Genomic DNA, 16,041 nt, shown 5'->3' with positions numbered 1-16,041 from the left:
GTGTGAAGGTCTTAAAAGGAGGGTGTGTGACTGTTCTGTCTTCCTAGACAGGGTACCCAGCAGCCAGTCAGTACACTTAATAAATCGAAATTTTGTGAGGGGCTAGGTTCAAGTGCAGATGGCTGAGCTCTGCCCCAGACCTAAAAGGGTACATCAGTAAAAAAAGCTGCTATGAATTGAAAATGTTTTCAGAGGAACTTATACTTAATTGCCAGCTTCCCTGGTGGCTCAGACGGTAAAGCATTTGCTTGCAATGCAGGAGACCTGGGTTCGATCCCTGGGTTGGGAAGATCCCCTGGAGAAGGAAATGGCAACCCACTCCAGCACTCTTGCCTGGAAAATCCCATGGATGAAGGAGCCTAGTGGGCTACAGTCCATGGGGTCCCAGAGAGTCAGACATGACTGAGAGACTTCACTCACTTCACTTTATACTTAATTAAAAGACATATATGTGTTTTCAAGAGATACACACCTGTGCAAGGGCATGGTAGTCTGAAAGTGTCAGTCGCTCGGTCATGTCCGACTCTGCGACCCCATGGACGGTGGTCCACCAGGCTCCTCTGTCCATGGGATTTTCCAGGCAAGAATACTGGAGTGGGTTGCCATTTCCTTCTCCAGGCCCAACTCAGGGATCGAATCTGGGTCTCCTGCACTGCATGCAGATTCACATGGGTACCCACCCATGAAGGTTTGAGGGGGAAGAAGTGAGAGTTGGAGAGAATGCCTGTCTAATGGGTGTTGCAGCAAAAATAGCAATGAAGCTTTTCCTCTGCTGAGAACAAGGAAAGGAAAAGAAACTGACCAGACTAGAGAAGGAATGTAAACGGGCCTGAAAGAGTTAATCACTCTCGGCTTAACTGCAACGGTTACTAGTCTGTATCTCACAAAACTAACCAGACACTATGTAAATTACAACCTGCACCTTCTGCCCCTTAACTCTATGTAAATTACATTGTGGACCAGGTGCTTACCTTCCCCCTTCTTTTGCAGACTACCCCTTGTAGCTTTTTGCATTTCAAAGAGGGGCCGCAGTATGATAAACCACAGGCAAATGGACCTGATTACTGGACTGCCAGGCCCAGTTATGGGCTACCTGATGCCAGCTCTGACTGTTTTGAAACCAGAAAAGAATGCAACACTCTCACTACTTCGCTCCTTATCACACGCCCCAAACTGCGAGCCCAGTCTATGTGATGCCCTCAGATTCCGCACGTGGGGGGCTCAGCTCTTGAGGTCGTGGCCTGCTGTGTTCTCCTCCTGGCCCACTGGAGATTAAAGCCATTTTCCTACTTTCTCCAAGCTCTGTCTCTGTACTTATTTATTCTGCATCAGTGGGCAGAGAAAGTCAGGATTTTGGTGGTAATATAGGCACCAACTTATTGAAATCAGAGGGTGTGGGGATGGCTGTACGGAACAAGGCGGAGATGGTGAAGAGTCAGAATAAGTGCTGGGGGAGATGGAGGACACAGGGAGGAAAACCAGGACATGCTCTGTTATGAAAGGCAAGTACGCAGTTTCTACGGGGGAGGAGTCTCTGTAGGCAGTGAAAGGGCTCTAAGAAAAAAGTCACTTCCATTGGCGCAAGTTTCTCCAGCAGCTTCCAGAGAGGTGAGGAATGGAGAAGGCGAGTGGTTCAATGACCCGGAGATGAGTTTGCCAAGATTCTGTGTTTCCTTCTGGCACTCTTACTTTCTGTTTTGATACTTAGCTACTAACTGTACTTAAGAGCAGAAAGTCTAAAATAACCAAAGGTCTTATGTTGGATGGACTAAAGGGATACAAGGAGAGGCTGAGGTGACCCAGTGAGGTCAAGGTGGCAGAAAAAGAAACTATTTAACTCAACTTGCGTGTCTATATAATAAAGAGGAGTCCTTGTAATAAAAGACCAGGAAAATTAGCAAAGTATAACAGTGCTGAAAACTAAGCCTTAAAATTATTTTCTTATCCATTTTAGCAAATAACATAACCTGCCTTAATTAATTTTCCCAGTTTCATGGAGGTATAATTGAAATATACAATCCATTTTTAATATACATGGAATACATGTGCTGTGCCTGCTCAGTCACTTAGTTATGTCTGACTCTTTGTGACCCCATGGACTGTAGCCCACCAGGCTCCTCTGTCCATGGAATTCTCCAGGCAAGAATACTGGAGTGGGTGGCCAGTCCCTTTTTTAGGGGATCTTCCCAACTCAGGGATCGAACCTGCATCTCCTATGTCTACTGCATTGACAAGTGGATTCTTTACCACTGAGCCACCCAGGAAGCCCATGGAATATACGTAGCCCAGTTGGGGCTTCCTGGGTGGCTCAGTGGTAAAGAATCTGCCTGCCAGTGCAAGAGACAGACACAAGAGACGTGGGTTCAACCCCTAGGTGGGGAAGATCCCCTGGAAAATGGAATGGCAACCCACTCCAGTATTCTTGCCTGGAAAATTCCACAGGCAGAGGAGCCTGGTGGGCTATAGTCCATGGGGTCACAAAGACGCAGACATGATAACATGATTGAGCGCGCACACACACACACACAGTTTAATATATAAAGACAGACTATTGAATAAGTTCAGTCGCCGATCTTCTGAAATGCAATAAATTCCCCAGGCAGTGCTTTGGAATACAGTCACCCGGGACATGTTACTGCTGCCCTCTAACCCTTGGACTATGCGCTTAGCCCAGGTCTGCCGGCTGATTCTAGAACCCACAGTCCTTGCCTTCCTCCCACGCTGCCTTCTTACCACCAGCTCAGCACCTGCTGTCTTGCTGTGAGTGCTCCTCTCTGGCAGGTGCAACAATAAAATGAAGTGCCTGGACATGGTTGTGCTGTCAAGCTTTGACTTCTCAGAGACTCCGGCAGGTGCTACAAAGATCTCTAAAGATTCCCTCTGGCTATATCTAGTTAGCCTACTGTGAGCTCTTCTGCCCTCACTGACCAGAGCTCAGCTCCTAAATTTGGCAGACCCTGGCTTGTCTTCAGTGATTCCATGCATGACCTCTACCCGGACTGACAACCAAGATTCATTTCTTCATCCAGCAAATGTCTGGTCAGCACCTCAATGTGTGAGGGACCTGTCTTAAGATTCAGCAAAGGAAGAAAACCCCCAAATATCCAAGACATTCCCGGATCCTTGCTGTAATGGATCTTCTCTTCTGATGGGCCTTGGATTCTGCACTGACCTCCTTTTACAGTATTTTTAGTTCGTTCTCTGCTTTTTCAGTGCTCTTTCAGTCTTGGAATGGTTTTCTGTATGCTTATTCAGGAACGCTGGAGTCCATGGGGTCACAAAGAGTCAGACACGACTGAGCGACTGAACAACAACAATAATTCATGAACAAAAATTTCCAGTATTATTCCTGTGTTTTGACCACCTGACCTTACAAATCTGCCTAGACTGCAAACTCTGGCTTCCCCTGGAAAGTTCTAAGCCGGTACATGTGCATCATATTTAAGGAACATAATTACGGCTGGAAAGGATTGTGGAATCTGTCACCCTCATTTTAAATAGAAGAAACAGATGCTGAGGGAGTGTCATCTCCCAGGTCCCGTGGCGACTTAGGGGCAGAGCTCAGGCCTGCCTAAGGTCTTCCAACACCTGATTCCAAAATCCCGGGTCAGGCCCGTTAGCGTCACTTGACAAGTGACTTCTGATTTCTCATCCCAGTCATTAATATCTCTTGGGATTTTTTTACACATGAGTGTCACTGGCTCACATGGATTATTGTTAAGTTGCTTTACCTCATAGGCAAACTCACTAATTTGAAAGTTAGCATTTGATATTTAAAAGTGAACACTTAACAAGTCTAAATTTTGGCTTCTACTGTACCGTACACCCACATCCTTCCCAGTGTCTATCAGACATTCGGTGTACAGATGTGCCCCCTACACATGACACAGGCTTATCCATCTGACCCAAGCTTGCTCTTTTACCATAGCCTTTGCTTTTCCTCTGATCTTGAGTCTTCAAGTCTTCAAGAAATACACTCCAGTTCAGATTCTCGTGAACTCCAAACAGGCAAAAAAAAAAAAAAAATGCAATCCTGGGAATCCTGGTGGTCCAGCGGTTAAGACTGCATATCCACTGCTGGGGATGCAGTTTTGATCCCTGGTAAAGGGCGTGCTGCGATTTGTGGGGTCACAGAGTCAGACACGACTGAGCGACTGAACTGAACTGAAAGGGAACTAAGATCCTGCATGCCGTGTAGTTTGGCCAAAAAGAAAAACTAAAAGGACAAAGTCTTAAAAATGTATATATTTTAAAAATTTGCTAGTTCAACATTCGTGTGTACGTTAGTTGCTCAGTTGTGTCCAACTCTTTGTGACCCCATGGACTGTAGCCCACCAGGCTCCTCTGTCCATGGGATTCTCCAGGCAAGACTACCGGAGTGGGTAGCTGTTCCCTTCTCCAGGGGATCTTCCCGACCCAGGGATCGAACCCAGGTCTCCCGCATTGCAGGCAGATTCTTTACCATCTGAGCCACCAGGGCCAATCCAAAGATTCCTTCTAGACGCAAAGAAGTAGGTTAAAAAAGTTCCTTCATTACTAAGTCAATTTCTCCAATTTTCCTTTTAGCTTTCTTCTGTATCCTTCTTGACATTAGGCTTAATGTCCACAGCAAAGTATCAGCAACTGTGTTGCCATCAAAAAACTCATCTCCCGCCCTGGGCTGGGGCAACATTCAGTGTGCCAGTCATCTAACCCAGCTGGGGTGGAGGAGAGGGGCAGCTCTCCTGCATTTCAGTTCAGTTCAGTCGCTCAGTTGTGTCCGGCTCTTTGCGACCCCATGAATCGCAGCACGCCAGGCCTCCCTGTCCATCACCAACTCCCGGAGTTCACTGAGACTCATGCCCATCGAGTCAGTGATGCCATCCAGCCATCTCATCCTCTGTCGTCCCCTTCTCCTCCTACCCCCAATCCCTCCCAGCATCAGAGTCTTTTCCAATGAGTCAACTCTTCACATGAAGTGCCCAAAGTACTGGAGTTTCAGCTTTAGCATCAGTCCTTCCAAAGAACACCCAGGGCTGATCTCCTTTAGAATGGACTGGTTGGATCTCCTTGCAGTCCAAGGGACTCTCAAGAGTCTTCTCCAACACCACAGTTCAAAAGCATCAATTCTTCGGTGCTCAGCTTTCTTCACAGTCCAATTCTCACATCCATACATGACCACTGGAAAAACCATAGCCTTGACTAGACAGACCTTTGTTGGCAAAGGTCATGATGTCTCTGCTTTTTAATATGCTGTCTAGGTTGGTCATAACTTTTCCTCCAAGGAGTAAGCGTCCAAGGAGTAAGCGTCTTTTAATATCATGGCTGCAGTCACCATCTGCAGTGATTTTGGAGCCCCCAAAAATAAAGTCTGACACTGTTTCCACTGTTTCCCCATCTATTTCCCATGAAGTGATGGGCCCAGATGCCATGATCTTCGTTTTCTGAATGTTGAGCTTTAAGCCAACTTTTTCACTCTCCTCTTTCACTTTCATCAAGAGGCTCTTTAGTTCCTCTTCACTTTCTGCCATAAGGGTGGCGTCATCTGCATATCTGAGGTGATATTTCTCCTGGCAATCTTGATTCCAGCTTGTGCTTCTTCGAGCCCAGCGTTTCTGCATTTCACTAGGGTTCAATTTACAACCCTGAACTGAGCCTGTTCTGTGCAAAGTCCACCCTGTTCATTGTCTGAGCCTGTGCAGTCTGCTACTGCTGGCTCATAAGCTCATCTGAAGTCAGTGTTTTTCATGTTTCTGTTCTCCTCCCCCAAAGCACGTAGTATGGCGCTCTCAGTTGAAAGGCACTTAATGGTTCTTTGTAAAATAAATTTAAAACAGTGATGAGTTGTGTGAAGGCTGGTGAATGTGAGGGCAGCAGACTCAGGAGGAATATTCTCTCTTTAGCACACGCTGTCTCTCACCTTGCTGGTACCTCTGTGGCTCGGCTGAGAGCAGGAGTGCAAGGCAAATACTCAGGGTACAGAAAAGCAATGAGTGTGTGTCTAGACACTGACGTTCAAGAAGGGGCCCAGGACTTACCTGGTGGCCCAGTGGTTAAGACTCTGCCTGCCAATGCAGGGGACAAGCCAGGACTAACCCCTGGTCTGAGAAGATCCTACATGCCGCAAAGCGACTAAGCCCGTGCGTCACGGCTGCTAAGCTGGCGAGCCGCAATTACCGAAGCCCGCACACCCAGAACCTGTACTCCGTAATGAGAGAAGCCCCCACAACAAGAAGACCTTGCAGCAGCACTGGAGAGCAGCCCCAGCTCGCTGCAACTAGAGAGAACCCCTGCACAGCGACAGAAAGTCACTCCAGCCATAAAGGAAGAAAGGAAAGAAAGAAGGGGCCCAGCTTCTAGGGTTCAAATCCCGGCTGTAACCACTTCCTAGTTAAATGGCTAGTTTTTGACTAGTCACATGACTTCAGGCAAGTTAGCTAACCCCCCAGCTTCATCCCTCCACACACTGGACGTGATAAAGCAGCACCTACCTCATCAGGCTGCTTTGGTCCCACAAGCCTCCTTGCTGCCAATCCCAGATAGCTGAACCTTCGGCTCCCTCACTCCCCTGGGACTTCTATGAAAGTTACACTTTTTTAGTGAGGCCCTCCTGGACCTCTCTGATAAACTAGCATCTTTTTAATTCATAGTACTCACAACCATCCCACATGTTATACGTTTATTTGATGACATAGTGTCCCATCTCACCCCTCAAACACAGGACCTTCATTATAGAAAGGACTTTGTTTAGCTCTCTGATGCCTTCTTCATCTGAAATGCAGCCTGGCCCATAGCCCTTGAGTGAATGAAGTGGAAAGTTAAACGAGTTCATTTCTATTAAATGTCTTGATATACATGTTCAATACAGGTTAGTCAGTATGTGAGCTATTATCAGACTGGGGATCCTCTCTGGATGTCCAGTGTGGAGACCCACTTATTTCCTGGTGCTTATGCTAGCGATGCTGGTCACCTTACCTTAGGAAGAAAAGCCTTGATCATCAGGTACATGCTGCGGACGTTGAGGTTCATCGAGAAATCCCAGTCTGTCTCCTCACAGTCCAGGATGGTTCCGTGATGGACGAAACTGGAAGAGTGATTAAGCAATGGGGAAAATGATCATCCTAAAAAACTTCTATTGAATTTCCTTATCCTTTTCATTGTTCTTTATTGGCTTAGACCATTGTCCCTTCCATTACCAAGACTATTAACAAGTCAAACCTAGTATCACTTAGTACATTAGGTGAAGTATTCTAACACCATAAGCTAAAAAAGTTTAAGACCAAAAACTTCTTTTAAAAGAAAGCAGGAGTTTGGAAACTAAGAAACATAAGAGATTTTATACCAACTGCACAGGAAAATCACTGTCATTAAAAATAAACATGGATTTCTTGGTGGTCCAGTGGTTAAGAATTCAGGTTCCAGTGCAGGAAATGTGGGTTCCATCCCTGGGCAGGGAACTAAGATCCCACATGCTAAAGACAACTAAGCCCGCTTGCCTCAAGTAGAGAGTCCATGGGCCTCAATGAAAGATTCCTGCATTCTGCAACTAAGACCTGATGCAGCAAAAATAAATACATATTAAAAAACCGCAAAACCCCAAACCCAAAACTAAACAAATGAGAACACGCTGCATAACGATCATTTCAAGAGCAAGAGCGCCCTCTGGTGGCACAAATTTAACATTCTCAAGGGAAATCAAAACTCCAAGGAAAATTTCCCGGGCAAGAATACTGGAGTGGGTTGCCATTCCCTTCTCTAGGGGATCTTACCGACCCAAGGATCAAACCTGGGGTCTCCTGCATTGCAGGGAGATTCTTTACCATCTGAGCCATCAGGGAAACCCATTAAAAAAAAATAAAAAACAAAGGAGAATAGAATGCTTAACTACTATTTCAAGAGCGCCCTCTGGTGGCACAAATTTAACATTCTCAAGGAGAAATCTAAACTCAAGGAAACAAGTCTCAACATCTCAGGGTAGCAAAGCAGTACCCCTACTCTACAGTTCTAACATACTGAGTAAACACTGCAGAACAAAGCAAAACCTTTAATATAAACTTCACTCTTTTGAAGTCACATTTCCTCAAGGAAGCTTTCTAAACACTTGAGTCCTATTGATTTCACTGTCCCTGGACCAAAATTATGTAATTAATTATAAAAGATTGTTGGTTCTGATTCCTATGCACCATTGTATTTCCAGTTCAACTGAATGACAGCAAGAATCACACGCTCTATTTCTGTATCCTTTAGGTTGCTGAAAACTTAACAGATGCTCAAAAACTAATTTTGCTAATTGTTTTTTCCACGGTTCTGTGTATATCCTCATATGAGGGATGAGCAGGTTATTTATAAACCAGATCATCACAAATTGTTGCTCTAATTTAATTTTCATACATTGTAACATATGATAAACTATGAATGCAGAGATTTTTTTTTTCACTCTGAATCATGATTAGGTAGAATCATAAAACTATATTAGAACGTTCTAGGATTCTTCTACCAATGCAGGAGTATAAATTTAACACTACCTAAGAAAAGTGGGACATCTGGAAGGTATATACTGAGATCCTATTTACTCACATCTACTGATATGTCTGAGAAGGGAGAGTGGGTTCCAGCGGTGGCTGTATCTACATGTAGCTGCTCCAGTTCTAGCTTTACATGCGTGGTTCAGGAAGCTTGGTACCACCCCCATGATGTTCAGTTAAGCCATTCTCTTTGTGTTGTGTATAAAGGTACAACGTGAACCTTCTTTTGCTGGGATTGACTGTCCCAATAAGAAACACTGAGCTTGGGAGGTATAAAGAACTTGCTGCTGCTGCTGCTAAGTCACTTGTCGTGCGGACTCTGTGAGACCCCACCAGGCTCCACCATCCCTGGGATTCTCCAGGCAAGAACGCTGGAGTGGGTTGCCATTTCCTTCTCCAATGCATGAAAGTGAAAAGTGAAAGTGAAGTCGCTCAGTCGTGTCTGACTCTTTGCGACTCCATGGACTGCAGCCCACCAGGCTCCTCCGTCCATGGGATTCTCCAGGCAAGAGTACTGGAGTGGGGTGCCAATGTGCCAAAAAATTGGGGACATTCACATTTCAATAATCTGAGTACTTGGCTTCTTTTAAATGTACTCTGATAGAGGGTCATTTTAAAGACACTCTACTGGAAAAGTTTTTCATATTATTTTATCAGTCTTAGTAGAGCATCAGTGACAAGTCCGTTGGCATGAGCCTGGTACCAGGCCTGAAAACAGCAATAGCTTCGTGTTACTGCTGGTGCCCTGAGTGACCCTAACTGCCTGTAGACCCCAAGCCTATGTCAATGTCTACGGCTGTTTTACTTGCTGATCTTAATTGTAATAAAAATTATGTCCAAAATTTTAGCCATATTCCCCAAGGAATATATTATGGTTCACAATGAATAATTTTGCTTTATCAAAATTCTTTGTGTGAGAGTTGCAGAAAGCTTTCTGTAAGAAGAGTGGAAGTGAAAAGTTGTGAATTACCCAGCAACGTTAAAGAGAACATCAAGTCTCTCAATGTCATTGGCAAACTGGTCAATTTGCTTCTTCTTTGTGACATCAAGGACCCGAGTGTGAATACCTGAAATATAAAACAAAGGGCATTATTTGCCTGTCTCCGTAAAGGACGCTTAGCTTTGAAGATTCAGCTATTTCCAAGTATGAAGATGGTAATATCTGTATGGTAGGCTTCGTAGGATTGCTGCCCATCCGTAGGGTCTTCATAATCTTAAGACTATCAGTAAAAATCTTGAAGTCTCCCTATTTGACCTCCCGATAACAGTTCTCTTTCTTCTTCCCCTTCTCTCTAGTCTCTAAATTGAATGATAAAGGTCTTTTCTGAATAAAGACTTCACAGTGACATGGGGATGATCGATAGCAGATGCTTCTCAGTAAGCCAGCAGTAATCGCTGCGAGTCAGCTCATTTCAGCCCATTCTTTCCCCAGAGGCCAAGTCCCTGCTACAGTGATGCTGGATTCTGTCTGTGTGAAGGGTAAAGGCAGGGGCGGTAGATAAGGTATTGTTTTTACTTGTGTATTTTACCTTTATGTTAATTCTATTATTTTTCAGAAATGACTCTGCTGGCCAAAGCTATCATCACTTATTTCTGCACCAAATTACAAGGAGAAGAAATGAGAGGCCAGACAAAGGGATGAAACACTTGAACACCGGCCACAAGAGATCTGGCATGGGGGTGTGAGAGACACACACCGCACCAGCTACTCAAAACCCCCTGAACATTCTCGAACGGAAGCAGCAGTCACTATTTTTATGTTTTTTTTTTTTTTTAATAATACATGGTTCATCATTCTGTTTTGGATATAGAAAGAAAAGTTTATAAACAGAAGGGAAGACTGAAACCGAGGTTCAGAAAGGCCTCCTTTGTGCTGTGCTTTTCTATTCCAACAGCTTGATTTGTTGGAATTACAATTCAAGATAGTCTCATGCAGTTAACTAGGCCAGTGCAGACAACTAGGTCAGTGAACTGATCTGTGCTGATCATGGAACCTGTTCTATTCAACTTCTAAATAAGTGCTCTGTTCTGATTTCTTTCAGAGTCACCTGAACCTCTCTGATATTGGAGCTAGGTTCAGTGTGGTGTATGTAGTAAGTGGTAGAAAGAAACTGGTAATCGCACATGCCTGAGTGACTCTCTGCAACCCTGTAGACTTTGGTCCACCAGGCTCCTCTGTCCATGGGATTCTCCAGGCAAAAATACTGGAGTAGGTTGCCATTTCCTTCTCCAGGGGATCTTCCTGACCCAGGGATAGAACTTGGGTCTCCTGCATTGCAGGCGAATTCTTTACTGTCTGAGCCACCAGGGAAGCCCATAGTATAAGGGGTAATAAACATCTAAATAATCTCTTAGAGTCTCTGGTTGTGATACGTAATGTTAGGGCTGAGCTGTTTCCAGTATAGTAGCCACTGGCTGCATGTGGCTACTGAGCCCTTTAAGTGTAGCTAGTCTGATTGGAAACATGCTGTTAAGTGTAAAATACACACAGGTTTCACAGATTTAGGAAAAAAATGTAAAATACCCCATTAATAATTTTGATCGTGAGTACGTTAAAATTACAGTATTTTAGATATATTGAGTTAAATAAAATATATTCTTAAACTTTTCACCTGTTTCTTTTAACATTTTAAATGTATATTTTACTAGAAAAAATTATGCCTGTGACAAACATCATGTTTCTCTTGGACACTGCTGCCCTTAGAGGAGGGGGGCTCAGAAGTAAGAAGTTGTCATAATGACTGTTAAATGGTCACGTCCGACTTCATAATTAGCTATTGAATCCTTTGACATGTTGGATAAATATACAATTTTAAATATGCACCTTAAAAACTTCATTCATACATTTAAGTGTACAGATTTTTGTCTGCAGGCTCACAGAATACAAACTGGGTATCAGAGAATCTGGCTCTAAAAAGAAGGCCCGTGGAGCTGAACAGCTAAGGAATTTTCTTTCAACATGTAAAGTGTTAATGCTTTATAATCCCTTGTAGACTCCAATGTCAAAATCAAGCTATGGAGGTGCTTACCTGGGTACTTATCCAGTTCCTGAAGTTTGGATTCATTGATATCGGTGGCTATGACTTTGGCACCTTCTTTTGCAAAAGCCTGGTAGACACAACGCACAAATAAATCCTTTGTTTACTTGGTTAAACTGCTCTCGTGAACCGAGAGTCACTTAGCCTCTCCCCTTTATCTTATTGTCACTATTATTTTCCCCAAGAAATAGGTGAAATTTCACACTACCTAGTCTCACCTCGTTCTTCACATTTTTAGCCTGTTTTATCATTAGTTAGAACAATGTGACATACACTGTGCTTGCCAGTTGACTTTGTCCCTTTGTGTGTGTGTGTGTGTGTGTGCTCAGTTGCTCAGTCATGCCCCATGGACTGTAGCCCACCAGGTGCTCTGTCCATGGAATTCTCCAGGCAAGCATACTGGAGTGGCTTGTCATTCCCTTCTCCATGGGATCTTCCTGACCCAGGGATCAAACTTGAGTCTCTTGTGTCTCCTGTATTGGCAGGTGGATTCCTCACCACTGTGCCACCTGGGAAGCCCGACTTTGTAATGCCAAATAAATATATTTTTTAAAAAACTAGGATTCAGTTATTGAACACCTCTCAAAATACTACCTTTCTTTGATTTTACAGCCTGCATTCTATTTCTGAGCAGTGACTAAAATCCAAATAATAAAAGAAAAATGGGTTATTTCAACACTTTTCCTCTTAATAAAAGTGGATTATTAGCTCAGGTGGGGGTTTCATGTGAGAGAAGTTGATACAAATTAGAAGGCAAAGATAACTTGATAGTCTCCTAAGTCTGGAGTCCTGCCTCTGAACTGACATAATTTCAGAAAACAATGCACTTCTGTAGGGCCCCTTCAGTGACTTTATTATGGTGCAGAGAAACTAAGGCAGACAGACAAGTTTCTCAGGTCAAAGGTTATCAGTGATGTCACAGGATAAATGTGAGGTATTCATTCCTTCATCTGCCTGGAGTCGGAGGAGTCACTTTTCTTTTTTGTAACTTAAGACAACAGAAGCACAAAAGGAAAAAAAAAAAAGAGCAGAACTAAATAACTGTGGTACCTGGCCCCAGAATTCTGTACCACAAAAGTTAGTAAGCAAGCAACAAAAGATAACAACTTACCAATGCGGCTGCCCGGCCGATCCCCTGAGCAGCAGCCGTCAGGACAATGACCTTCCCATCAAGTCGACCCATCCTGGAACCTGCGGTTTAATCTACAGACGTGTATTTAATGGCTTATATTGTAGCCCATGGCCTTGTGCAGTAACATTTAGAAGGAATGGTTCAACAGACTCCTTTAAGACCCTGAAGACACACACCTTTGTCAAATATTCCCACCACCTGAGAAGATCCCCATCAATCTCCAAGAATGCTTGCCCTAAATGCCTAGCTTTGCATATAAAAACATTTAGCAAAGCCCTGGTAGCTCAGTCAGTAAAGAACCTGTGCAGTGCAGGAGACACAGGTTTGATCCCTGGGCTGGGAAGATCCCCTGGAGAAGCGAATGGTAACCCGCTCCAGTATCCTTGCCTGGAAAATCCCACGGACAGAGGAAGCTGGAGGGGTGCAGTCCATAGGGTCACAGAGTCGGACATGACTGAGCGACTATCACACACTGAAGTGGTAACTGACAGACAGACATCAGACTTTAAGCCATCTTCAGGTCGTTTCAGCCCCTGCTGCTGATACAGCCCACCACTGTTCTCCCCGCTGCCCCACCCTGCAAACACTGCGTGGGTCCTCCCTACTTGGGACTGCTCCTTGCTTCCTCCCTTGTACACTTTTCTTGGGGTCTGTACTACCAATCATCTGTGGTTTTTCCGGGTCTCTTGGGACGATTTCACAGTTGGCTTCAGAAAGTCATTGAAAAATAAGAGTTGGAAAGTTAGAGCCTGTCCAAGCCCCCCTTTTACATCTGAGGGAACCGATCTGACCTGCTCAAGGTCACAGAGCTGGTCAACAGCAAAGACAGGACTAATGTCAGGTCTCCTGACTCTTCCGTAAGTGAACATCCTACCCCACAGTGCTGCTGATTAAAGTCTGAGCATTCAGCAGTAACACTTTAACAGACACAAATAGTGATTTTTAAAAGGGAGGACTGAGGACGTCTGACAGAGGGGAAATAGGATCTACAGAAGATACCTGGTCAATGCTTGGACTGTAACAGATCGCAGGGTGACAGGAAAGGCTAGTGATGAGGTTACAGGTAGTGGAGTCAGGTGATGATCAAATGAGGCTGTCTGCAGGGAACCGAGTTCTTTCTCTCATCCTGCAGTTCTTAGTGTATGCCTCTGACCACACAGCAAGGCACAAAATGGCTGCTTTCTCCCAAGACGTCACATCTGCATTCCGGGCAAAAGAGAAGGAAAGGAGCAAAAGACAGAATCTTTCAGAGACCTTGCTTTTCTATTTTGGGAGGACGCCCTCCTCTGAAATTCCAGCCCATGTTTTGTTGGCCAGTTTTAGCAGCAGAGGCTAAGAACTTGAGTTTTATTTTCCAGTTTTTATACAGTGAAAAGGGTAGGGGTTGGGGGAGCTAACAAATAGCACATGCACAAAATAACCTTCCCAGTCTGCTCATTACCTGTCTGATAAAGAGTGCAGAGAGCTAGCTAGTCTAGCCTGGAGGGCTCACATGATCCAGTCATTTCTTTTTGAACTTATTTCTGTTCTCGTCAGCCAACCTTGGCTTTTTGTGGTAACTCGCATACACTTTCAAGCCTGCAACCTTTGTCCCAGCTCTCCACGCTCAGGGCTAGGTACTCCTGTGGGCAATCGGTACTGGAGGATTTGAGAGCATGACGGAACCAGATGTGTATTCTGGAAAGCTCACTGGAGAGTAGGCCTGGGGAGGGACTGAGCAGGGGGTTTCCTTCGGAGGAAACTGCAGTCGTGCAGAGGCGGTGGACAAATAAAGGGGTAGAGAGCAGCGGTGAAAGAGAGTGTTTAAGAGCTGACCCAGGGCCTGGTCGCCAGTGCACTGATTTCAAAGAGATTACGTGGTTCGCCTAGTGTTTTACGGCTAGGAATTCAAACCCAGGCCTCCTGATCCTGGATACAGAGAAGACCTTGTGGTTCTAAATCCCCACAGGGCGCCAGGCCTTGCGGCTCCGCGGAATTGGTACCCGTAACTGATCATGATGCCAGCGCTGCGGTCTGAAACCCATCTCTGAGTTTGTGCCGAGGCCACCGCCCCCGGGCCATTTCCGGTGGACTGCCAAGGCGAACCCAGCTCGGGGACACGCCGAGCCCCTCCCGCCTGCCGTGGGGCTCCTCCCGCGGACTGCAAGGGAAGCAGGATGCGTGCACCCCGCTTTGCCCCTCGTCCACTCCCCGGTTCCTTCGCGGTCTGACGGCTCTCCCAGCCCCAGTTCCCTCCTTATTTTCTCCCACACCAGCATTTCCTCTAATAAAACTCGTGCGTGTGTAACTTTCTCTAGGAGTCAAGTTTCTTGCAGGACCTGACTGACAGCGCGTGGTTCTAAGAACTACCCCCAGGGACTAGCTTACTACTTCACTAATGCTCTGTGATTGACGGAGAAGCAGGACTTTCACAATGGCCGACCTACTTTGATGCAATTTTAGGTTTTTTTTTTCCTTCTTACATGAGTGATACATTTTAAGTTAAACCATGGTAAAAGTTAAGTTAAACATTCAATATAATATTTTAGAAAGTAAGAAACCCCAATAATCCTTACCCGCCCCCAATCCTGAGCATGATGTATTAAAAAGCTGCTACTTCACACTGCTGTCATCAGTGACTTTTGGCCCATGGCCCTGTGAAGGCACATGCCAGGAAGCTTTGACACCAAGAGAAGCGCTTAGTAAAAGCGCTTGAAGCACAGGGCAGCTGTTTTGCTCACTGATGGCCTCCTCCAAGCTGTCCTCCCTGTCTTTCTGGGGTCAGATTTTAGAGCCAAAGCCTTATAACTAGATAAACTGAACGATTACACGAAGACACATTTATTTGGAAAAATGAGTGCAAACATAATCTGAAATGGCGAAATGAGGCAACTTTCAATAAATTCAACGTGAAAATCAGACAAGATGGATTGCTTACTCCAAATATTAGAATCTAAGTGCTAATTTTTTTTATTTGGCCCACCTTCCTTATGGGATCTTAGTTCCCCGACTAGGGATTGAACCCCCACCCTCCGCAGTAAGAATGCAGAGTCCAGAGACACAGATCATTTACAGGAATTCTTGACGAACCGGAGAAAGGATGTCTACAGTAGACTCCTTTGGCTATTTTGAAAAACTTACCAGAGATTCAAATTTGTTAAACATCCCCCCTTACTCCGAACTTACGGCTAAAACTAATCCTGAAGAACAAAGTAACATCTGAAAATTACAACTCTCCTTCCCCGCCCCCCACCCCACCCCGCCACCACAATTTCTTTTTTAATATATCGGGAAACTTACTTTAGAGCAGCAAATTCATGGCGTCCTCCAGATCACTGCGCTGGCAAGAAACTTAAGACCTTTGTGCAGAAGCAAGTCAGGTGCCTAG

General features: G+C 44.9%; 1 protein-coding gene across 1 annotated transcript in view; it reads right to left on the bottom strand.

Annotated features, from left to right (window-relative positions):
- Positions 1-16,041, bottom strand: part of BDH2 (3-hydroxybutyrate dehydrogenase, type 2) — a 27,516-nt gene extending 11,475 nt beyond the window's left edge. Inside the window, exons 1-6 of the mRNA XM_010848268.1 lie at positions 15,954-16,041; positions 13,674-13,873; positions 12,654-12,745; positions 11,534-11,612; positions 9,475-9,571; positions 6,955-7,063 (exon numbers count right to left, since the gene is read on the bottom strand). Coding sequence (XP_010846570.1) covers positions 6,955-7,063; positions 9,475-9,571; positions 11,534-11,612; positions 12,654-12,725 — 357 coding nt within the window. The 5' untranslated portion in view covers positions 12,726-12,745; positions 13,674-13,873; positions 15,954-16,041. The remainder of the gene's footprint in view (positions 1-6,954; positions 7,064-9,474; positions 9,572-11,533; positions 11,613-12,653; positions 12,746-13,673; positions 13,874-15,953) is intronic.

The sequence above is a fragment of the Bison bison genome, unplaced genomic scaffold (assembly GCF_000754665.1).
Source record: "Bison bison bison isolate TAMUID 2011002044 unplaced genomic scaffold, Bison_UMD1.0 scf7180017864263, whole genome shotgun sequence".
NCBI classification, from domain to species: Eukaryota; Metazoa; Chordata; class Mammalia; order Artiodactyla; family Bovidae; genus Bison; species Bison bison.
The sequence above is the reverse complement of the archived record's forward strand: the minus strand, read 5'-3'. Positions and strand labels throughout refer to the sequence as shown.